Genomic DNA, 25,502 nt, shown 5'->3' with positions numbered 1-25,502 from the left:
TCATGTGTAGAAGTTCACGCAAGTGAGGAAAGTTTTCTGAGCGAGATTCACTTATGAATAACCAGAAACGATTCTTCTACAAATGGCTCAAGCAGCTCACGACTTCCGTTCTTAGACCAAGTATCCTCTGGGTAGCCAAAAAACATGCGTTTGAAGGCGAGCAAAAGTGAGATAGCGAAACAACCCGCTCTGCAGGGTTGTGTGCTGGGGATCAATCACCGCAGTCACCATATTATGCTCCGTGTGAATTTGTCTTGTTCTCCGTGGAATCCGTTTTTAGTCGATCGGAGAAATAAAAGAAAATTCTCTGAAGGAGCTGAAGAAAATTCCAAAAAGTTCTTACGAAAAGTGTTTTGAGGACTAGTAAAATCGTTGACATAAGTGTAGTATATCTAGTGGAGATTAATTTAAGGTGACAAAATAAGTATTGATGAATAATTAAATTTCCGTGTACTTTTTTGCCATACTATTTTTGAGATCACAAGCTATAATCTTAGAATATAATATATAGTACACCTTGGGCACTCTTTTATTCAGAATTGCTTCTAAATATTTCAAGTCAAAAACAAACAAAGTATATTTTTCACAAATCCGATACCTCCGTAGGTTAGATCTTTAAAAAATTGCACTTTATTCTGCTGGTGATGGTAGAGTAGGCTTCGCGAAGATAGCTTGTTAATTAAAAAAGATTCCTATAGAAGAACTTAATGGAAGAGAAACGGATTCTTAAAAATTGTATATCAATATCTCAAAACTGAAGGACTTTTTCGGGTACATAAAAATGTACAGATGCCATCTGAACATTTATGTATATATTTATATACTTTATAGTATCTTGATGCTTCTTTCTGAGTTTAACAAACTTCATGGCAAACTAATATGTCCTGTTCAGGGTATAAAAAAGCATTTATATTCCATTTATGTCTGCAGGAGTGCTCGAGAGGTTTCGTTCTCAAAGGCTTTACATAAAACGTCATGAGTTTTAACAGTGCTGTACATTGAAATCCACTCTATCGGGAGAACAATAAATAAAAATGTTTAGATCGAGACTAAATATTAAATCTCGGCCATTTCTGTTGTGATGAGTGAAACGTAGAGTGATGGTGGAGCATGAATGAATATAAAAGTACGATTATAACACTATTTCTGAACGATCTGCGAAGATATCGATAGCTTTTCAGGACACCAACAATTTTGAGCTAATTTCAACGATTTTTAATATTTAAAATCAAATTTCTGTAACACACATTTCACGTAAGATTATCACCGATTTTCAGAAAAGAAAAGCCAAACACCGAGACATTCACCCTAAACAAATACAAATTTCTCTCGCATTAGCCATGACCATGGAATAAATTCGAACCACCATTTAAGTATTATAACAACGTACATATGTATGTGTAAATGTATGTAAGTAAAAGTGTGTATGTGCATAAATTATCTTACATACAAATTGTTAATAGCTTTGTAAATATTTTATGTTTATTTACAACGGGCGCCGCCGATAAGACACAATCCATAACAGGCCACGAATAAATTTAATTTTTATATATAAATATATGTGTAAATATATTTACAGCTATGTTTGTTGGCTTTGTGTGTATGTGTACTGGTGGCTTTGATAACGGGCAGAGTTTAAGCGAAGATATGAGCCTCACTCAGCGGCTAGAAAGAATAATGCTCTAATATACGTACATCTTTATATATATAAATCTTCTGACCGTGTGTTTGCCTTGAGATTGCTCCTAAACGGATGGGCCGATTTTGATGAAATTTTGTCTGTACGTTCAAGGAGATTCGGGAAAGGTTTATGTTTACAATTTGGTCCACTGGAAAATGTTTTTTAAATTATTTTTTCATTTTTAATCAATTTTTAATTTTGTAATGTTTGATCGATAGATGGCGCTACCATCGCAGTATCCAATATTCAAACCTTAAATTGGCGTAAACGTGTATGAAACAAAACGATGCCAAAGTAAAAGGCGATATCGTTGGATATATATCATTATGAGGAAAAGTCGGAAAATTGGACATTTCTAAAAAGTAAATTTTTTCCATACACATTTTTTTTTCAATTTTTGTTTATTTTGTTTTTCAATATTTTGATTTGTAAAAATGATTTGATTCGTTCAATTTCGGTCGCTTGCTTTTTTTTCGTCTATTCAAAAGAAAAATTATTGAAAATTATTCAGTGAAAACTTTACGTGTGTTTCACACAAAGAGGTCAATTGCAGATTGAAATTTGTTACGAAGCCACCAAGAGGTCGACCTAATATCGGTCGGTGTTCTTTTTGCCAACAAAGTATGGCAGGCCAAGGCAAGGCAAGGCAAGAAGTACTCCCAGGATGCGGAGACATACGTTCGGAATTATAATTCGCGGTCAATCAGCAAGTGATCGTCACGATGTTACAGCACGACTTTTCCTACAACAGTTACGATGTTTGATTGTCTTTATCTTGAAGCAACGTATATGTGGTGCTGTTGGATGAGATGTACTTTGTTGAGTGACAAAAACCTCTATTTTGCATGCACACATCCTTCTTTGGATGATGGTTACACCATAATATGATTCATGGACCTTGCGGACATTACAATCCAACTTCGGTTTGTATGTCTGACAATAAATGCACGAAACACTATCCACGTGCTTTTCTTTCGGAAGCACAAACTAGAAATGGTAGATATCAACTCTATCGGCGTCGCTCACCAGATAACAGAACGTTCAGCATTCAACTTAGAAGAGTGAATATCGAAGTTGACAACACATGGATCGTACTGTATTCACCATTATTGTCTAATTCACATTCAAAACTCATATCAGTGTTTAGTATTGCAGTTTGGTGAAATCGATAAAATACGTTTGGAAATACGTGACCAAAGGAAGCACAACTTTCGTCAGTGATCCATTTGCAAGGACATTCGGAAATACTTTGATATTATAATTGGGATGCATCGTCGAAGAAATAGTTACGCAGAAAGCAAGGCCAACCAGTAGATTGACATCCAGGTGTCTTATTAACTAATGCATTAGGACGAATTTACACAATCCACCCGAAAAACAACGATTGTTTCTACCTTCGGTTGCTATTGATTAAGGTACGCGGTTCAACTTTATTTGAGTCATTGTTTACTGTGAATGGTATATGGGAATATGTGAAAGTTTTGGAGAAGTAAGCCAGCAATTACAAATGCTGGAACACGTTAATCACTGGAATGAAAATGAAGTTCGCATACTTTTCGATATAAAGATTGTCAAAGACATTTTACATCGTCTTCGCTAAAAATTGGAAATGGTACAATAACGGTTGATACTTCCGGTGGTTCGATATCAATTCCATCTTCCCTTTATCAATTCACGAAAGATGAACTCATCACGAATGTTCGGACATTGGCCAAATTATCGTAACTACGATTCCTTAAGTGCACGCGCAATGTTAGCTGCCAAAAATACCGATGTTGATGACTTAAACTGGAAGATTCAAAGTCAAATTCCGGGAGACTTGCGTTCATACAAATCAATCGATCATCTTGACAATGACGACGACGCCGTCAATTATCCAGTGAAATTTCTAAATTCTTTGGAGAGGCTTGGTATGCCACCGCATCCTGTGCGTCTCAAAGTTGGACCTGTCATTATTATGTTTCGCAATCTTCATGCACCGAAACTGTGTAATGAAACCCGACTGATTGTGAAGCACCCATCGAAAACAAGGGCGCAGAATGCTTGATTGTACGAATTCCTTTGAGTTCTAACGATTTGCCATTTCAGCTCAAATGTATTCCGTTTCCAGTGAAAATTGAATTTGAGATGACGATCAACAGGATAGTCGCATAGTGGGTGGCATAAATTTGAAAATGCTATGTTTTTCACACGGCCAGATATAAGTGGCGTGCACACGAGTTGGAAAACCATCTTCTCTGTACATTAACGCACCGGGACAGAAACCAAAAAATGATATCAACACAATATGAATTTTCATTTCAAATTTCTTTTCATTTCAAAGCATATAATTTCACGCAGGACAACGGCTGCGGGGTCAGCTAGTGTACATATATTTATGTACATATGTACATATCGACACCTAAAATGCAAAACAGCGTATCATCAAAAAAATTGAAAATTTTGTCAGATATAATAACCAATATGTAACCAATATTAGTGTATGATAACCAATATATAACCAATACATAACAAATTGATAACCAATACATAACCATTTTATAACCAATACTCAAATTTTTTTTCAATATGGGTGGTTTCAATTACATTGCTTTTCCTTCCTTATGAAAAGTGATGTTACGTTATTTTGCATTTTATTTGACAATATGTATTTATATGTACATATATGTATGTGTATGTAAATCAAGGGGCACACATAACTTTGCAACTCAGTGACATTGCCCGCTGCTGTATTTTCATATAAATAATATTAAGTACTTAACATCAGAAATTTAAAATTACATGCATTGAAAGCAAATGCGCTTGTGGTCTTATCGCGCGCACATATTTTTTGTTGCTTTTGTTTTTGCTCAACTTTTAATGTTGTGCTTTGTTGCAGAGCAAATTATCGCACGGTTTACAAGAAATATGGCAACGAGTTGATTTTATGACTTTTTTGTTGACATAACAACCTAAGTGGATATCTAGCGTAGACGACAAAAACAACAACAACAAAGAAGAAGCAGAAAAAAAGAGAAAAAATCAACGACCTCCGCTTGACGCGAAGCCTGAGCTGCGGCAAAATAAAGTCGCACACTCGCAATTATATATGAAAGTGTACATGTACATATGTATGTATGTGCGTGTGCGTCTCTTCGCCGCATTCAATGGGTGCACTTCGTTGTTATCTCGTTGGCTCTTGGCGCGCATTCATTGAACACATTGAAAAGGAAAGTTATGCGAGTCACTTAAGTCAGCCGAAATGTCAAGTGTGTGCGTGCCTTTATGTACACATGTACATGCATGTGTGCGTGTGTGGAGGAAAGATTACTGAACAGCTGCACCCATCGTCAGCCAATTTCGCGACCAAACTCCTCGACTGCAGATGATCTCCCTAGAAAACACTCAACCACTCATCGCTCTCAAGCGCTCTACGCGCACAGTTCGCCGCTCTCCGCTGACGACATGCATTACTCATCAAACAAATGTTGATAAAACGGCTGGAAAAATGTCGGTTTGTTGTTTTTGTCGTCTAATATTGTTATCGCTAAACTTATCGGCTTGTAAATTGATAAGCCTACAAGGCAATTATCGGGTTCAATTGCAGGTGACTGACTGCAATTAATAGCATTCACAGTACCATGCACACATACACACAAACACAAATTAGCGAGGTATGGTTGCGAAGGTATGTTCGTTGGCGAACGCAAGTGTTCGATTGAAACGCAGATAAATGAAAATATTCCGGCGAGCGCAGAGATTAGAAACACATTTTAGTTGTTGTCTCTTTTGATTAGTTTGAGTGAGTGTGTGTGTGTGTGAAAATATGTTTATTTTTTGGGTGCGTTTGCCAGACGGATGTTTGTCTTCTAAAGTAAATTTCAAAGTTTATTATGATTGGTGATTCACAGCCATTTTTTCGAGTTCTTTAAAAAAAAGTGAAAATTGTCTGTGTTTTTAAGGTCAAAAATTGTTGTTGTATTTGAAACTACGTTAGGAGAGTAGGTAAACAAAAATCATAAATAAAACTTGACAAAAATCTAAATCGGAGTTTTATCCACGAGATAATGAAATGCCTTTCACTATAAGAGTTAACTGTGAACAACCAATAAACAGTCTCAGACAGCGTTTAGCGACTGGGGAAGGAGAGTTTCCGAAGGATTTTGAGTCTCACTGAATTCCTAATAAATCTTAATTGTCAAAGATTCTTCTAGCCACAATTCTGAGTTCCTCTTAAATCCTGATTGCCAATGATCTTTCTAGCGATAAGAAGGGCCTATGCTGCAGTGGGAGATACAGACAATGTTGATAATATCTCAGAAATTTCAGCGTAACAATACATAGAAACTTTAATAAACAGTTCATTTGGCGTTTCTGTAGATGATCTAAGACATAAACCAGTCAAGGTCAAAACCATGAATAGTCAAGCTGAAAAACAGATTTTCATGTATAGATTTTGATTGGTATTGATTGATATTTTATATAATCGGGGTGTTTACAGAAGTAATGTTATAAGGTTTTATCATACCAGGCGCATGTCCTCTCTTCTGCCAATTAGCTAGCTTACCTAGCCTCCTAAAATAGATAATCATGAGGCGTAATATTTAAATCCATTTTGAAAAATTTAAAATTTTAGTCCATCCATCAACCACACTATACTACATCAGTGGATATACACTTTAAGCGTTGCCTCTTAAATCTGTATATTGCTACAGACCCAAAGGATTTTCACTGAGTTCTTCAATAAAAACTGGTTGATTGTATTCGTTATTATTGTTGTTGTAGCGGCAGAAAACATCTTTGGTGTAGTAGAGGTTGGAAGAAATGCTGTCAAGTTGACAGACCTTAGAAGTACAAAAATCCGGATTCGTGCCGGTTACCTAGGCCCGACTGTCTCTCTTGGCATCTACATATATTTACAGTTGGACTTGATGTTGTGATAACGGAATGTCTTAATTACCGTACAGATGACTTCCATTATAACCACGATATCGGCTTAAGAGACAGAGTAATTAAATTTGAGGCTATCTAAGTTATTGTATTGTAGTTTTGGTAGCATAAAACTGTCGAGTTGAGAGTCCTTGGACAGATTCAATTCTGAGATCCACTTTCGTGGTAACCGTGGTCTGCTTTTTCGTTACCACTGATGGTCGTACATTTGGTCTATTTCATTTTTGATTTTTTCATTTTGTCTGCTGGAAATGGAATCATTTGTTGCTAGCTTTCCAAGAGTCGCACTAGTTCCGGCTAGCGGAAAAAAGAATATGAGATTTGACAATATTCTAAAATGGTAAGTCTGAGTTTAGTATCACTTTGAAATGGCTGGACTTAACACTGCACCATATTTCCACTGAACATTGGTCGGGCTGAAGTCAGGAATTACGTGCTGATTACTGATTCTGATTTACTGACTTTTTAAGGAGCCAAAATTGAAGCTCGTGATCTCGGCGACATTTGGTTTCAACAAGGCGGCGCCACTTCCACACATCGCATCAATCAATGGATTTATAAAGAGAACACTTTGGTAAGCAGATAATTTCATATTTTTGGCCAGTCGATTGGCCACCAAGATCGTATGATATCACACCGTTAGACTTTTTCCTGTGGGGATAAGTAAAGTCTTAAGTCTATGCGGACAATTCCGCTTCGATTCAGTTCATGGAGGAAAACATTACGTGTGTCATTCACCGGTTACCAGTCGAAATGTTCGAACGAGTCATCGAAAATTGCACTCAACGGATGGTCCACCTGAGACGTAACCGCGGCCAACATTTGAAAAAGATAAACTTCAAAAAATAAATGCCAAAGAATGTTCACTCGAATGATAATAAATAATCCCCACTAAGTTTGAAGTTTTTGAGTTTTTTCTTTAAAAAATAAGGAACCTCGAAATGGATCACAAGTTTCAGTCTGGCGCAAGTCCTCAAATATTTTTCACTTAAAACAAAACTTTAAGTTTTGACCCGCGTGCTTTCGTTTTTGAACCCATACCTCTGACGCCATATATACATATCTACATATTTGCTATCCATAAGTATGCAAATGCATAAAGTATGCACAACAACAAAGACAAAAACAAAACAAAACAAAAGCTTTAAACGAGCGAACACCGAACAGCGCCAAATAAATTCCGATAACAATGTTAGGTAACCTGCCAGTTACCCACAGACCAACAACAACAACAAAAAGCAAACGCAAACACAGGCGGTTGCATCTAATTCGACAATGCCACGGACCAGATACACCCAAACACACGATGATACACTTTGCATTCACCGAAAATTAGCCGCGGATGCTGGGCGAGCGATGAGCAGAAGAGCGCTCGCTGTGTGCTGGCAGAGAAGCGTGACGCAAACCAGTCGAACCAGTTTCCACTTTTGGACAACACACTCAAAACCAAAAAAAGAAAAAAACATTGAGGAAGAAGAGGAAGCGCGGCAAAATAAATAAAAAGTCAACGAAAAATGCAAGACGCTTTAGGAATTTCGTGATTGTAAATAAACAAGTAAAAGCACAAATATACATTTTTATTTTAAGTATACTTAAAACATTTTAAGCATCTGCAGGTAAGCATAACCACATATGTACAGGTGTGTGTGTGTGTTGCATGTGTGGAGGTTCAGAAACTTTAAAGTCGGATGCTGTACAGCCACAGGAAACAGCAGCAAACGTTGACCTGTGCGGCAGTCGAGATTCGCTTTTTTTCATTAACCATTTTTTTTTGGAATTTTATTTTGCTTTTAATACATTTGAAAAATTTGCAAAAAAAATTATGCCTAATTTGGAAATGCGATTAATTTATTGACTTAACACTTAAATAAATAAACTTTTTGGTATAAAAAAATATTTAAGTTATATAAAAAAATGAATTAAAAAAAAAATAAAAAATATTTTATTAAAAATATAATATAAAAAATAATTACCGAAAAATTAAAAAAAAAATTGTTTAATAAAATGAAATTAAAAAAAAAGTTTACCGCAATTTTTAGTAAATAAATTATATTTTGAAACGTTAAAAAGGTTAATACAAAAAATAGTCTTAGGAAAAAAAATAATTTGTTTTTTTTTTCACTTAAATTAAATAAAGGTACCTTTAGGGATTAAAGAAAAATAAAAAAATATCAAAACATATGATATAAAAAATAATAAATAAATAAAAAATATATTTTCTTCTTTATAAAATATTTTTTTTATATAACGAAATTAATAAAAAAAATTTTACCGTAATTTTCCAAAAATAAAGTTAAAAAAATTGTTTTTTTTAATAGTTTAAGAAAAAAATAATTAGTTTTTTTCACTTAAATTAAATAAAAGAACCTTTAGTGATTAAAGAAAAATAAAAAAAAAGTATTTTATCAAAAAATATAATATAAAAAATAATAACTAAATAAAAAAATATTTTTTTTTATGTAACGAAATTAATAAAAAAAATTTACCGTAATTTTAAAAAACTAAAGTTAAAAAAATATTTGTTTTTTTGTTTTTATAAAACGAAAATAATAAAAAATATTTAAAGTAATTTTTAGTAAATTAAATATATTTTTGAAGGTTAAAAAACTAAAAAAAAACAAAGTTACAAAAAAATATTCACAATACAAATACTAGTTTTTTTTTTTAATTATTTAACCGTTATTTCACAATGTATATAAAAAACAATATATTTTTCTTCATTTTCGGTATTTTTTAATCGTCAAAAATATCCTCATACATTAAAAAATAACGAAACCACATTTTGTTTTGACTTTTCAGATTTATTTTGTTTAAAAAATCCTTTAGTAACGCTAAAAATATCTTCGTACATTTCTGAGTCGGGTTTACCAAGGCCACTAAAATTTATATAAATAATTTGTAATATGGACACGTGTTCGAATATAATCAATATGTAAATATGTTTACTTATGAGGCCAACACGGAAATATATGAAAAAGAACTTCCAAGGCTTTCCAGACGTCAGCAGAATCGGAGATCCTTCAGTAACTCCAAAAATAGCATCGCTTTTTTATAAGTCGGTGTTACCAAAGCTAACGGGTGATCAAGGGAGACGTACTTTTTTCAATAGCCTTTTTTGAAAGATCACTTATTAGTCTTGAAAAGTTCCAAGAAGATCCGACGTTATAGCGCTTTGATAACCGACTATTTGGTACCTGAAATTGAAGGTCGTGGTCTCAGCGAAATTTTGTTTCAAGAAGACGGCGCCACATCTCACATATCGCATTAATCAATGGATTTATTGAGAAAACACTTCGGTGAGCAGATTACATGTTTTGGGCCGGTCGAATCGAGATCAAGATCGTGTGATATTGCACCGTTAGACATTTTCCTGTCGAGATATGTAAAGTCTAAAGTCTATGCGGACAATCCCGCTTCGAGTCTTCAAAAATTGCACTATCTGAGACGTAGCCTCAGCCAACATTTGAAGGAGATAATCTTCTAAAAAATAAATGCCAAAGAATGTTATTTCTAATGATAATAAACATTTTCCATTAAATTTGAAGTTTCTGTGTTTTTTCTTAAAAAAAAAAAATAGTGAGGAAACTCGAAGTGGATCACTCTTTAGTTCCGAAAACATCTCATAAAAATTTTTATTTAGTGTTATTGTTGTTGCTATAGCGGTAGAATATCCCAAAATATTTTTGAGAAATGCTAAAAAATTTGAAATAATTTTTCTCGAAAAGCTGATTAAAGCAAATGACGTTTTAATAAAACCTTCAAATAACTTTAATGTGCTGAAATATACTCGAAAAATTCCTCACAGATAAAAATGCACGCATTAATGTGTATAGGAATCAAATCGCGTATTCCTCAACATCATAAAGTCAAAAGATAAGATATTCCAAATGGCTAATTTTGATAATAATCAATCAAAATATTGCCGCCGCTTTGTTTGCAAAGCGAAAGAAGAATTCTACCTGCATATTAAAGCAGCGAAAATTGGCTTTTAGATAGGAGAACTGCCAGAACAAAGGCACAAAGTTGAACGCGGCGCTTTTGTTTCAATGCCGACAACGCAAAAAACCAAAAACAAAAAAGAAAAATAAAAGGAATTTCGTCTTACGCTTTGCAGAGATGTGCGGCTGGGCCACGACGAGCCAAAGTAAGTGGATGTGGAAGAACACACATTATTATTAATATTTTTTTCCTACTTGCAGCCTTTCAATTTATTTTCCTTTGCGCGCACATACACACATACACACATATATATATTTTTCAGCAGAATTTTTAGTCGCGGAAGCGCGCTTAATGGATTCAGCGTCTGCGGAACAGCGCATTGCAAGCAACCATCGTCGCGCTTTTTCCCACCAACCAATCCAGAGCACTCGCCACTCCACGCCACTCCACTGCGCACGCTCCTTAACTCCTTTGCGCTTCAATCTATATATAAACTGGATTTTTGATGTGCCGTTTGTGGCCCTTTCAGGTCTTCTTCACGTCTGCGCGCGATTCTTTTTTTGTGTTCCAGCGACATTCCTTGGCATCTTCCTTTCGGTGCGCTACAAGCGGGGCATCTTAAATGCAATAACAACAATAACAATAGCGAAAACAAGCACCAAAACAAGCAACAGCAACAGCAACAACAACAACAGTGCCGCACTGGTAATTTGAACAATGAGAAATTGCTTCGCATTTCGCCGCACCGAAGCGCGGCGCAGCAAAGCAGGCTTATCCTTGCTGATCCTTTGCAATGCTTGTACTTTGGCGTCGCTGCCACGAAATGAGTGCATCGCGTAAGTCCTCGGTCGCTGCCGCACCAGCTGTGCACTAATTTGCTGACTATACCACTCATTGCTGGGCAGCGGCGGCGGCAGCGAGTTCCTTGAGGGTTGCGTAGCAGCGGCTAGAGCACAGCTGTGGCAGCCGCAGGTACTGAGTTAAGTGGAGCAGCATATTTTTATACAAACGCACACACATACATGCTTATGGTACTCTCATTTGGGTTTTGTTGTTGTTTTGCCTTTTGAACATTTTTCCACCTTTTACAAGTTCTTCGGTGAACAGCTTCCACTGCTTGTTGTTGTTGTTAATTGTGATAGAACTCGTAAGTTGGCTTTGGAGTTGTTTGTGCTTTATGGCTCCACTTTGCGGACATCAACTTGCACGGCAAAGCGGCACAAATGAAAGAAGGTGAGTCTGCAGGCTTGTCTCTGATGTGTTGCGTGAAGCATGGCGACGGCGGATAGCACACAAAGGTCGGCTGCAATTCAAAACTCAAAGCTGCTTTGACAGCGGTAATTGAGATTAGGGCTTGTTTAGCTGCGCGATTGGCAAACGATCTGAAAGCGACTTAAAACACGTATAATAAGGGAGAAAAAAAATTAAGGAAAATATTTTATGCGCGAGAACACGAGTTCTAACTGGGCTACAAATGGGAATGAGTCAGCGACTGCGATAGTCACTGTTGTTGTTGTTATTACGGGTACCTAATCCCATTACGATAGCAAGAATTAGTTAAGTTGTCGTCGACGTCATTCAATGGTATGACCAAGAAACGTGCTGTTTTGAAGGGGTCGGAACAAAGGAAGAGGGGTGTCAGATGAGTAGGGTTAGTAGGACATGCAAAGAGGTAGATTTTCGTGGCCTGATGGATATGCCGGTGTCTATTCTAGATACAGGAGTATAACCTGCTACAGTATGCAGAACGAAGCTGCGCAAAGGTCACTCTCGTTTCTCGCAGAAATTCGAGCTCTTCGTCTGCAATGGATGGTGTTTTGACTCCAAGTACGCCATTCACTGAGAGGGAGTCGGTGAAGGTGTTAATGGCTCCATTGTGAATGGCGGTCAGTGCATGTGTGAAGTTTGTCTGAAGTGTCTGTAGTCGGCGTTTTGATTTATGTCTTCGACGTAGATGCGGAAGGACCTCTTGTTGCTTCTAGGAGGTGGTTCCGCTCCAAGATGGTGACTGCAGGGATAATTTCGGCGAAAGCATCATTATGGTCTTTCACTGAGAGCATACGGTCCACACTATGCAGGTGTTCGTTCGGAGACGACATCAAGAGGAATCCTGTCGTAGTTCGAAGTGCACTGTTCTGACAATTCTGGAGCTTCCTAGTCTGCGTTTCACTGCATCGCGGTGCGAGGACTATATTGGTAGTTAAGGACCGGTAAGCCAGTTGCCTTGTATGTTGCCAACAACGTTTCTTTGTCCTTGAGGATTTTGTTGCGGCTCTGTACTTTGGCGATAATCGCGGTCGTATGAGGAGTGAAGGAGCACAGACTGTCAAAAGTCACACCTAAAATCATAGGGTTATTGACAGTCGGAATCTCAATGCCATAGATTGCAATATTAAGATCAAGTATGTACTCCTTCGTCCAGTTTGTGAATACGGTCGCTGTGGATTTAGTGGGGGAGAGTGTTAGGTTCCATGCAGCGAGGAAGCGAGAAAGGTCGGAGAGATAGCCGTTTCCGTTTGAGCATATGCCATAGCTTCCATTGCCCGAAGTCATTATCGTGAGTTCATCAGCGCACGAGGTATAATAAACTCCATCTTGTGGTTACGGAAGTTTCGAGATGTAGATTCGCAACAACAGCCGGTTCTACTTTACCAGAATTGATCGAGATTTCTTCTGACCAAGGACTGTTATTTCGGTGATCCAACCCCGTTAAATTTGGTCAGTTTTAATTTAGACCCGACTGTCGTGGAAAGCGGTTGGAGTTTTTTTATAATTCGTAATGGCTTAGACCCTATCAAATCTATTCGTCTTGGGCGATGCTGACATGAAGAGAAACCTTCAAACATGAATTTAAATAAGGATCCATCGCAATCGAATTATGATTGCATCAAAATCGTTTCAGGGTGTCTTCTATTTGGTTTAGTTTATAATATTGGCAATTCTAAATTATACTGAAAACATTCAGGTCCTGTTGCCCGAACTACTAGTAACTACCGTTCGATAAATTGAGCGTGTATATGCTAACAGATACATAACCTCAAATTAAAATTTCTCCCAATTACGTTCACGATTTAACGGCCAATACCAAGTTCCTGATACTGAAAAGCTTACAAAGAAGAATATACCGATTGTGGGAAGTTTAAAGCTTCTCCTTACAGTCAAGCTTACGTATTATGAAATTATAGGGATGTACGGACCCAAAAATTATAATTGTTCCTCAACATGCTTCGTAGTTATTTTTAATTATTATATTATTCATTAATATTTTCTATTGGAGTTTCTGCAAAGAATCCATTACCGTTATCCCTACCCAGCTATACATTTTTCGTACTAACCTAGAAATATAAAAGTATCTGTCAAACAGATTGGCTGGTGTCACTCAATAAAAATACACACGCACACATATTTACACACACAAATAAGTATGTGTCACATGGGCAACTCTGACCGTAATGCACCCACAGTCAAATGAGCGCACTGAGCTTGTTACCAACAAATTTTCGAAGGCCAATACGCGCTGCGCTGCGCTGTTGGCCCTGAATTTATTTCTTCATGCGCCTAAAATCTCGCACAGCGTTAACATTGAAACATGCTCTCATTGCAAGGAGAAATAAAAATCAATACGAGCACCGAGCGACAAACGGGACAAGGTAAATGTGGAAATAAGTATTACAAGTAGAAAACAACAAAAAAAATGAAAATAAACAAAAACAAGAGAATCTTAATGCAAAAAACAGAAAACATACACAAACAAATGAAACAAGAGACACAGCTGTGCGCCTAAAAGCAGATTATTGTTGCGCATTATTTTGATAGAATTTAGAAATCCAGCTGAGCTGGAAATTAATTGGCTTTCGGCCTACAAAACACACACTCACACTTATACACATACACACACACACACACATACTATATACAAGTATACATGCTTGTATACCAAAACGCTCATACACTTCATTTACTCTCTTTATAAATTTACATAGGTATTTATCGATTAGTTGGTCAAATTCATCACTCACTCCTCACTTCACACACACACTCACACTAATACTCACCTTATCTGATGGAATTGTCCTGCTCAATTTCTGCGTAATCACCGCACCGCCATTGCTGCTTACCACAGATGGTGTAGTTACGATGGCAGCATTCACTGTAGAGCCAGTGGCGCCCATAACGCCGACTGCCGAAACCGAACCGGTGCTAGAGCAGCAAGACGACGATGAACCGGACGAGCACACCGATACGTCGGTGTGATGGCGCTTCATGCTGCCCGGTGTGTTCGTGGAGATGGTCGTGACGGCCACAGCGGTTACAGTGCCGTCAGGGGTTGAGAATGACGTTGATGGCCTTGCAACGCCGCGTTGTGAATACGAAGTGTATTGTTGCTGTTGTTGTTGCTGCTGCTGCAACGAGGGATGCTGTTGTTGTTGTTGTTGTTGGTACGGATGTGAGTGATGCACAGCAGCCGAAGTGGAGGCCGAGGCCGATACTGAAGGTGACGAGGATGTCGACGATGACGGGGTCAGTAGTGAGTGTGTCGACTGATTGTGCATATTGCCCGCATTGCCACCGCCACATCCGTTACCACTGGAGCTACTGCCGTCATTGCTGTTATTTGGTTTATAGTTATTACCGTTGCCGTTGCCATTGCCATTAGAGTTGCCGTTGCCGTTGCCATTGCCGTTACCGTTGCCATTATTGGTGTTACCAACTGCTGTGCCAGACTTCATGGAGGTAACACCGCCAGTGACGCCGCCAGTAAAAGAATTATTCGATGAAGATGAGGACGAGTGGGTGCGATGACGGCTGAAGTGAGTGAAATTATTGGCCGAATTGGTGTGATGATGGCCGGAGCCGGAGCCAGCGCCAGCGCTGACAACAATTGCTGTGGTCGTATGCTGATGCGGATGGTGCTGATGCTGATGTTGATGTTGTTGATATTGATGTTGTTGAGGTTGATGTTGATGCCGGTGGTGGTGGTGGTTATGGTGTGATTGATGGGATGGCAATGGCGCACTCGGTGATGTGGGTGTATCAATAGACGAAGTGGTCGACATTATCACTGCTACTGTACCGCCAAAGGAAAATTTCAGCAAATGTGCGTTTTTAAATTTTCGTTTTTTTTTTCTATTTTTGTATTTTTATCACGCTGTTATTAACCTTGAGCGAAAAGGCAAATTTAGTGCTTATATACAAAAAGCATTATGGAAAAATCAGATAAAAAAAATTAGGCGCACAAAAATATATATATATATATTTTTTTTAAATCAAACGCACAAATTTAAAACCTTCAAAAAATTAAACCGCTGGCTAGCGCGAAGTTCTAATTATTGATATTTTATTGGACCTGAGTCCAAAGCCGCTACCACAAACTCATTGTAATAAATTTAGCCAATTGGAAAATATATTTAACATACACTTCCCAACCAAAAAAAAAAAATAACCAAAACAAATTATTTTTAGCTATTTATTGTGTAATATGTATGCACATGTGTACACAAGTAGGTGCCTTTGTAATATGGCATTGAGCCGCAGCAACGCTCCAATGACGTCTGCGTCCTCGCCGCCGTTGTGGTAGACCTTAGCCTCCGTAGTAAATAAATAAAAGAATTCAGAATGCTTTAAGCAAAAGATATGGATATGTAAACACATATTATGTTTGTATGTATCCATATGAAAGATAATGCATATTGGGTGTGGGCGGCTGTGCTGACCAGTGTACTTTTACACATTGAAAGAAAAATATATTTTAAACATCTTAAACCAAGAAGAAAAACCACAACTCATTAAAATTATAAAACAATAAGCACCACCCTCAATAATTATATGAAAATTCTAATATATTTCGTTTGTACACATTATTATTATTATTATTTATTTGGACTTCTTCGTCTGTTTTCCAATACTGGCCCCAATAAACACACATTCGTACAAGCAGCAACAGCAGTGGAAATACTCAGCTCTCAGCTGCTTTTGCGCGCTCTCACTGCTTTTGCTCTACGCTTGCCTTATATTTTCTTTACTTATTTCGCTCTAAACAAATTCACTGCACGATTTGTTATTATTTGATTTTTCCCACAGGAACAACATTTAGCAACACCAATTTATTTTGATAAGTTTTCACACACACCTCAAAAAATATACATAAAATCATACAAATATTATAATGAACTTTGTTTTGCTTTAGCAATTGGCAATCAATTTTCTTGTGGCATATACAAATATTTCTATCTTTTCATGCCCACACAGTTGTACACCAGCGATTTTCATCTACCCATTAGCTGATTTTTTTCACGATATTTTGTTACTTTTTTGTGTTTTCTTGCTTATCTCACCTCTTCAGATATTTACCAGCCAAAAGGCGATTTTTCATTTAGTGTAGAGAATTAAAAGTTGTTGGCAGCGAAAACAACACGATGCGTCGCAATTGTAGCAACACCATAAGCAACACACAATGAGCAATTTGTGTTTCTTTTACTTCACTATATCACTTGAACCATAACTTTTTGGTTTATATTTTTTTCCAATTTGCACAAAATATAGTTGTACTTATATATTTTTCACTTGCTACTTTTTCAGAGAAAGAATTTCACGATTTGTATATTTTTTACTTCAAATCCTTTCTCTACAATTTTCTCCTATATGAATCGATTTACACAAATTTCCCGAGCTCTCGCAATAAAAATCGCACACTCGACCAATAAACACTGCAGCTTTGTGCAGCACACAACAACAAAATGTTGTTCTTTTTACGTTGAGCACACACACGCACAAAACACAGTTTTGAATTAAATGGTTGATTTTTTTTTAATTTATGCGTATTGCAATTATTTATTGGATGCTTTCTTTGCTTTCAAGCGCGACTTTCCGCTCAAACACGTTACAAAACTTTAATGCGAAAAAGTTTAAGCCAAACGTTGCTTTTCACCGCCGTCATCAACGTTACAAAAGCGAACTTGCGAACTTGCGTACAAGTTTACCAACCGCTCACCACAACAACAAAACAATGTGTGCTGGGCAATTTGCAGGCGACCAATGTAACCAGCAGAGCTCAATATCAAATTGGCAGGTTGCAAGAAAAGTACCAAATAATTTATCGATTTCTCAACTGGGTGTCGATTGTAAATATTTATCGGGGTTTAATAATCGAAAAAGAGTAAATAATAATATTTGATTTGATACTTTTATTGTTATTTATTGTCAGTTAGAATTAAACAATATTAAATCGAATATAGCAATTAAAACGAGTTTAGCACCTGTCAATATGCATTTAAAAACATATTTCTTATAACGGAGTAGAAATCGATTATTAATTTTTACATTAAATGTGAATTAAGATCATGCGGGGAAGAATTTTATTCTTATAATAAATATTAAGGGGATAATTTAAGATTGATAAAGTATATGACATTTGATAAAGTTTGCTATAAAACTTATAGATATATGTATATTTTTGATAAAGTTCGTATATAGCGAATAGGCATTTGTAGTGAAAGGCTTGATTGCAGATGCTGTTTGTTTCAAATTAAACCAAGTGGTATTAACTTTAATTTGGTAGATTATTACTAACAAATTCATATTTTTCTTATAAGTAAGAAATTTATAAAAATGTTAGTTTTCAGTTCATAATAAACTAAAGCTCGCAGCGCCATCTATTGACTACTAGCTAGTTAGCACCGATAATGAGCCTATTGAAACTGCAAAATTTAATAAAATTCGATTTTTATTATTATACAAAATAAGAAAGAACATATATATTTAATCATATATCGCTAATTCTTCTTTCTCAAAAACAAAAGAAAAACAGAGTGATATTTATTATGCCACTTTTCGTCGTTCAACAAACATTCACACAACTTGCTCTGCATTCAACAAGACAGTGGCAGCACTGTGTGCACGTCGGACAAGGAACGGTAGTGAATGGTAAAATAGTGATCGCTGTGAAAAAATATAATTGTAAATAAATTTTCTAGTGGTAAATTGTATAAAAACTACGAAATAATTTAAAGTATATAATATTGTTAAGGTGCGCAATGAATAAAAAGCTGCAAAAAGCCAATTACATGCTAACAAAATTGCGAATGAAAAAGTGATTAATAGTTGGCCATTGAGCAAAACGCAAAAGGACCAAAGGGATAGTAAAGTGGGAGAAAAGAAATTTTAAAATGATTGTTTAAGAGGAATGAGGAATGCAAGGGTTGAAAGAATGTGTCAATAAAAAGTAGCCGAAAAGAAGCGCTAATAAAGCGAATGAGGTGGAGTTGCAGGAAACAAGAATGAATGGGAATAAAGGCAACGCCATGCAAAACGAAAGAACAAAGCTAAAATAGACCGTAGACGCGAAATGCGAAAAGAAAAATGTAAAAATTTTAAACGGGTTGCAAAAGCAGGTTGTTTTATTATTTAGGGCTTTCAAAAGTCTCAAAGTTATAAGTTATAACGATTCGAAAACATAGCATTGAGAATTGTAAATGTGTAAACTCATTTTTGTATGAAATCCAACAACAATTTTTTTAAACAAGTAAAAATTTATAATTTTACGATGCTTTACGACGGGTTGTGAGCACCCCAATTATATTTAGTTATAAAGCTTTTTTTACTTAGAGAGTTACATATTTACAAAAACTTATCGGATTTTTTGTTTTTGTAACGATGTGAAATAGGTAATATTAGATAATCGCGGTGCTAATATATGCTAAAATGTTTGATTGCGCTATTTAGCCTAGTTGTGTATGTGATTACTGCGAGTTGTTCATTATGTACTATAAAAAGTCTTTTTTTTTATTTTTGCGTAATTATAACTCTCTTACATTACATTTAAAGCTTGAACCCATTTTTTTATTTAGATATATTTGTCTAGCACTCACTATATCGGGTGTATGGTTTATTTTAAATTTCTGTTAAGAGTACTTAAAAATGCAAACGTGTTTTCTACGAAAGGAGCAGGCAAAATAGAATAAGCGAACGTAAAGAGAAAATCAAACTCGTTGAGGGGGCGCAGCGAAAATTTAGACAGAACAATGCAAGGAGGACGAAAAAACGCAATGAAAAGTAAAGCGCACGGAAAATTTTCAATTCATAAAAAAACTGCTCATTAAAAATAAGGCAATACAAGTGATAAAGTGTACCAAGTGCAAACTAAATAAAAATTACGTTGTGAATTACTGGAATATGAAAGGGTTTTTGTAATTTTTGTATGAAAAACTAACTTGCTAAAAAAATTTCCCACACGCGCACACAACCAAACGCACACACACGCGGATACCGCACAAAATCTCAAACAAAAAGGAAATCAATAAACGCAAGAAGCGGACAGCGGACCGTAGTAGAAGCACAAGTGGAAGTGGAATTTAAGAAGAAGCAACGGAAAAGGTGAAGGTGAATTGAGTGCGCGAAAGTCGGAAAGAAAAAATGAATCGTAATAAAATGATGTGAAAATGCGGGACATTAAAAAATTTCAGCGTGGAGGCTGAGGACTGCAAGAAACTTTCGACTGATTGACAAGAAAATCAAGAGACAGACAAATTAGAGAAATATATGATTGTCTTGCCAGTTATTGTAATAGTAGTTTGCATAAATAATTATAAGGCAAATAAAGAAAAAGTTGATTTTATTATAGCAGTTGAATAGTAGTTACATTGTAGCGAATTCAATTTCAATTTAACAAAGGATGGAAATGGCCAGCAGCGCCGCAAATGGGTCTGGCAGCACAACTTCTCACAGTGGTGTCGTGGGCAATACTTTGCCATCTCTCTTTGTCAGTGATCACAATGGCGGTAGCACATTAGTTAATAGCAAGGATTTAGATGGTCTAATTGCTATGAACGATAGCGCACTTTCACAACAAATCGAATTTATTCTGCAAGAAGCTCCCATGGAGCATGATGACAATGATATAAACGATCATTTGAATAGTGACGGATCTGCGAATATAAATACAGTCAGCAGCGTTAACTCTAACCCTACCATTAAACTACAAAACCCACCGAATATCATAGTAACAAGCGCTTCCGAATTCCCAAGAGCACATGTGACCAGTGACGGTGCCGCGGCGACAATTGCAGCAACACAAGCAATGGCGCAACATCATTTATTGAATGGTCGTCGGATCATTATACAAACAACACAAACATCAAATATGATTAAAGAAGAAGAAGCGGATCCCGAATTAAATGATGAAAATCTACAAGATATTGAAGAAGAGGAGCAAGCTGCTGAAGCTGAGGAGAATCAATTGCAGCTACAGCATACAGCAGATATAAAAATGGAACAAGATGATAATGTGGAACAAGATTTTATTAGAAGTGGTATAAATTATATAAGTACGCCCACGATAACTGCACACCATACGCAACTGCATGGCGCACAAACACAGCAAATTGTTTTGCCGGCCGGTTCAATAGTAGGCACAACAGCGACAGGCCGCACTTTGGCAGTGCCCGTATCCGAAGCGTTGGCACAACTGCAACGTCGTCCGGTATATATCAGTAATGCCATGGGTGGCATGACTGGTGCTACTTTCGTGCGTATGCCAGCTGTGATAAGTCGCAGTCCGATGACTGTTTTAAATGTAGTACAACAGGGAGTACCGGGTGGTGGGCCAACACAACTTATCCTACAGGCAACACCTGTATCAAACACAGGCACACAAATGACAGTGGTTACTTCTAGTCCGACTGTAGCAACCACTGTACCCACATTACCACCAGTATCAACTGGCGTCACAGAAGTGGCAGTCACTGCCACGCCACCAACAATAATGCCAGCATTAACAGCTGCAACACCAACACCAGCACAATCTACATCCCCATCGACCGCATCATCATCCTCGCCATTATCGTCTTCTGGTCATGTTGCGTCTTCCACCGTGGTAGCTACTACTGCTGCTGTTCCGGCGACCCCGTCGACGGCGGCGGCCAAAAGTAGTACAACTCACGCCACCTCAAATAGTAGCGGCAATACCAACTCAGCTTCCAGTGGCACTACTACTGGCAATTATCAATGTTTTTCATGTGTGGAAGAGTTCGAATCGAAAGAACTATACGACATCCATGTCTCAGGCCATGCCAACAACATGAAATGCGCTATATGTAACATGGTGCTGAAATCACTCAAAAACTATGAGAAACATTGTCTGCGCTGCAAGCCGTACGAATGTCAAATATGTGGACGTGTTGTACGTTTCCGACCGAATTTCATCAAACACATGCGTGTGCACACGGGTCAGCAATCCGAACGGCATAAATACAAATGTGACGTGTGTCACAAGGAATTCATGAGTTTTGAGTATTTCAAGGTGCACAAAAAGATTCACAATGAAAATGTGAATTTGACTTGCGAGATTTGCGGCAAAGTATTTAGCGCGTTGGCGTCACTGCGTGGCCACTCCAAATTGCATTCGGGTGTGAAATTGCACAAGTGAGTAAATGCATGCTGATTTAGTATTTTTTTTACATATATTTTTTGTTTACATTTTGTTTTCAGATGTGATGTGTGTGGCAAAGGTTTCGGTCAGCGCTACAATTTGAAGATACATGCGCGCACACACACCGGCGACTTTCCGTTTGAGTGCAAAGTGTGCAAGAAGAAATTGCATACACAATCTTCCCTACAAACCCATATGCAAGTACATCAACGCGATCAGAACTCGCAGGCCACCAATACGGCAAAGAATGATAAAAGCGCGACCAACTCCACAGCGTCGACGTCAGCAGCAGCGACGACAGCCACAATTGTAAAGCTAGAGCCACAGAATAAAGATGATGGTCCCAGCACCAGTGGCATGCAACGTCATTTGCAAAAGCAGTTACTCGAAGATATGGAAGATGACAACTCAGGACTGAGTGATAGTATTCAAGGAGGCGGCAATGTTAGTCGCATTGTCTCCACTTCTTCTTTGACCACCGGTGGTGGCCAGAATATGCAAACAACTACCGGTGAAGATTCCTCCAATGAATCTTCAAATACATCACACGATTTAAAACAGCAACAATTGCGGCAACAACCACTCTTGGTGACACCCACACGCACCATTGTCATCAAGAATTATATGCAGAATGAACAGGGTGTCGCACTGGCACAGCCACAAACGCAGCATCAGACTAACGTCATACAGAGTAATAACCAAAGTGGCAGTAGCACGCTGCAACAACAATTGTTGCGCAAGACGCCTATAATACATTCTACAGGTGGCGCTGGCACACTCTCCTCCGCTTTGGCGAGTGTGGTGCAACAAATCGGTAAGCGCAAGTTGATTTTTTTCCAATTGTTTTGCTGTTCCAAATATTTTTGTTATTGCATTGGTTCGCTAAATTTCTCTCGTTTAACAATTTTAATTGCTTTTCCTTTACTAAAACATCTTTGCTTCTTATTTCAATGTTATAGGCACCTCACCCTCGCCATCGCCTTCATCCTCGTCGACATCATGTTCCTCGTCAGTGGTTGTGTCGAAATCAGGTGCTCCGCTCTCGCTCGCATCCACCGCCATTGGCACCTCCACCATACGCAGCACACGCAATCACTTGTCACAATTCAGTTCGTCTATAACCTCATCGAGCAGTCACCACCGTGCGTTACAGCGCAATAATAACCACCGAAATCATAACAACAATAGCAGCAACAACCACCGGCGTCGACATCCGACACATTTGGACGATGATGATGATGACGATTTGGATGATTTTGTCGATTCGACACGTGCGCATCATCGTTCGTTGCGTGTGAATGGTCAGCATTTTGATGATGATGACGACGATGAGAAATCCTCCCCGTCCTTGGCCACAGCGGCCATTATCAAAGTCGAACCGAATCTGTATTCATCGGGTTCGGGCGACAATTCCAATGAAATGCTCATTAAAGAAGAGGTGATGTTCGAGGATTCGGCTCATCATTCGCCACACTCGCCGCCAAGTTCGAAATTTCGCATGTCGAATTTCGATAGCGATTTGGATCATCATGTCGATTTGAATCATTCGCTGCCGCCATATGGAAATCTCTTTGACCCGCATTCCATACCCGATACCATTCCAGTGCAATTGTATCCGGACGATGATGATGATTTTCGACTGGATCACAGCTCATTGGGACCGCTGCATCAGACATCATCGTCCACTACCGATGGTGATTTCATCAAAAAAGAATGGGTCTACGGCACAGGTTCCAATTACACGATGAACGGGAAATTCGGTGATGATAGCGATGCGCTATGCGACTCGGCGAATTTCATTTACGACTGAGCAGCAGCAGCGCCCCATATGATCAGCTGAGCAGTGTGATTGTTTATCAAGAATCGAAAAGTGTAGTTGTGCGTACGCCGTGAACTACATTATTGATGTATGCAAATCGAATATTATATACATATATATATATATACGATGAGTGCCGACCAGAAGGAAGCAATGATAAAGTTGCGTACAACAAATGCCAATATTAGCAAGTATTTTTTCTGTCTGTATTGTTAAACGAAATTAAGCTAGAAATTCTTCAAAAAAAAAACCCTAAAACACTCAATGTAATGGAAAATATTGTTATTTTAGTGTTAACCACCAACACTAAACCAATTGGATGTCAAATTCGTGAAAAAAAAACAAACAAAAACAAAAACAAAACAAAACCGTGGTAGTGAATACGCGCAATGTAGGCAATGCAATCAGTAGTTATAAAATAATATTACATACATATATGTAAATGTACATATATACACACACTTACACATGTATATGTATGAGTAGTTGTGTGTGCGTGTGTGTAATTGCTCACCAGCGCGAACTTGACTGACCGAAAGGAACTGCTGCAGGAAGTGGCTTCTTCCATGACACTCGTTTCGCAATCTCAAAAGCACACTAACTCTCTTTCGAACTCTAACTCTCACTGTAACTCTCTCTAACTCTATATCTCAAACTGTTTTTGGCTAGCACAAATGATTTTAGTTTTAGCAATAATTAAAAGCGTCAAGCATACATATAAAACATATTTATATACATACATACAATATATAGCGCATAAGTAATTAACGATTCTCTAACGTAATTTATATGTGTGTGTAAATATTATTGCAAAGTACTCTTTTACTTTTTTTTTATTAATATTTTACTAATTTATTTTGGTTTAAGTTAAATCGATTATGATTTTTAAATTCTTGTGTGTTGTGCGTAAAAAGTGTAAGTGTAAAATTGTGACTAAAAAAAGATGCTAATATTTTCAAAACATTTTTACTGTACTATTGTGGTTTTCGAGCATTCGTTTTGTCGCTCCGTTGTTGCCGAATGAATGCAAGCGTTTTTAAAAATATCAAAATATCATGATTTAGCTACTTTTATCAACAGAGAAACAATTTGTTTCCGCTAGTGCGCTGTAATTATGACTAACGGGATTTATTTAGGTGCCAAAATGTTTGAGTACCATGCTATGCTCATTTTTATTATTTTGCGTAGCAGCTTTCTACATTTAAAGTTCTCAACTGTGAGCTTTATTGTAATCTTTCTAAAAACAAAAGCATACTTTTAAGCGCCTACGCGACAATTATAGTTTTCATTGCTGAAAATGCTGTTTTTGTGCTTATAGTGCCAGAAAATATTCCTTAAGTAATTTTTACACTCCTTGGTCGGCTAAAAATTCGAGTCCGTTACATTGACTCGGACCCGACTGTCGTGGGAACGAAAACTGCAAGTGAAAGTGCTGAAATGTACTAGTTACAAGATCACAATCAGCAATCGTGGGAGTAAAAAATAAAAAAAAAAAACTTATAGAAACTTTCGTTGCCTACTTTTTAGCGCCAACAGATTTCGGTAAATATTAACCAGCTGATTTTGCATTGTTTCGTTGTTCTCGCTCGCTATTTAATTTCTTTTCATAATTTCAAAAGCCCGAGATGATCGCATTTACATTTTTTAGATTTCAAAAGTAAGCATTTCCACCTTTCATGACATTTTTTACTTTGTTTCTGAATTTTAAA

At 37.3% G+C, this 25,502-nt stretch overlaps 2 protein-coding genes across 11 annotated transcripts in view; one reads left to right on the top strand and one right to left on the bottom strand.

Moving 5' to 3' along the window:
- LOC105226924 (homeobox protein 5) overlaps positions 1 to 17,584 on the bottom strand; it is a 137,395-nt gene extending 119,811 nt beyond the window's left edge. The window contains exons 1-2 of one of the 4 annotated variants that reach the window (XM_029550504.2): positions 16,573 to 17,584; positions 14,605 to 15,709 (exon numbers count right to left, since the gene is read on the bottom strand). In XM_029550504.2, coding sequence (XP_029406364.2) covers positions 14,605 to 15,606 — 1,002 coding nt within the window. In that variant the 5' untranslated portion in view covers positions 15,607 to 15,709; positions 16,573 to 17,584. Of the gene's footprint in view, positions 1 to 14,604; positions 15,735 to 16,572 lie in introns of all 4 variants that reach the window. The other 3 variants (XM_029550502.2, XM_029550501.2, XM_011206054.4) reach the window with 3 other exon arrangements.
- Positions 17,585 to 18,432: 848 nt separating this feature from the next.
- On the top strand, positions 18,433 to 23,987 carry LOC105226922 (mucin-5AC). 7 transcript variants are annotated; one of them, XM_011206048.4, is made up of 4 exons: positions 18,433 to 18,505; positions 19,396 to 21,967; positions 22,034 to 22,788; positions 22,934 to 23,987. In XM_011206048.4, exons 2-4 carry the CDS (start codon positions 20,220 to 20,222, stop codon positions 23,782 to 23,784), a joined length of 3,354 nt encoding a protein of 1,117 aa, XP_011204350.2. In that variant the 5' UTR covers positions 18,433 to 18,505; positions 19,396 to 20,219; the 3' UTR covers positions 23,785 to 23,987. The 7 variants fall into 7 exon arrangements, with proteins under 7 accessions (XP_011204350.2, XP_011204352.2, XP_049310896.1 ...); XM_011206050.4 differs by having other exon boundaries at positions 18,444 to 18,505; positions 19,490 to 21,967; XM_049454939.1 differs by having other exon boundaries at positions 18,447 to 18,505; positions 20,169 to 21,967.
- The last annotated feature ends 1,515 nt before the right edge of the window (positions 23,988 to 25,502 follow it).

Source organism: Bactrocera dorsalis, chromosome 4 (assembly GCF_023373825.1).
Source record: "Bactrocera dorsalis isolate Fly_Bdor chromosome 4, ASM2337382v1, whole genome shotgun sequence".
In the NCBI taxonomy this organism is placed as follows: Eukaryota; Metazoa; Arthropoda; class Insecta; order Diptera; family Tephritidae; genus Bactrocera; species Bactrocera dorsalis.
Note: the sequence above shows the minus strand (reverse complement) of the source record. Positions and strands in the feature narration are given on the sequence as shown.

What these genes read in the sequence shown, in the direction of transcription:
- LOC105226922 (XM_011206048.4), top strand. Translation starts at nt 20,220, where the DNA reads ATGGAAATGGCCAGCAGCGCCGCAAATGGGTCTGGCAGCACAACTTCT. An exon ending in TCGGGTGTGAAATTGCACAA is followed by an intron (nt 21,968 to 22,033) that starts GTGAGTAAATGC and finishes TTTTGTTTTCAG; the next exon opens with ATGTGATGTGTGTGGCAAAG. An exon ending in GAGTGTGGTGCAACAAATCG is followed by an intron (nt 22,789 to 22,933) that starts GTAAGCGCAAGT and finishes TCAATGTTATAG; the next exon opens with GCACCTCACCCTCGCCATCG.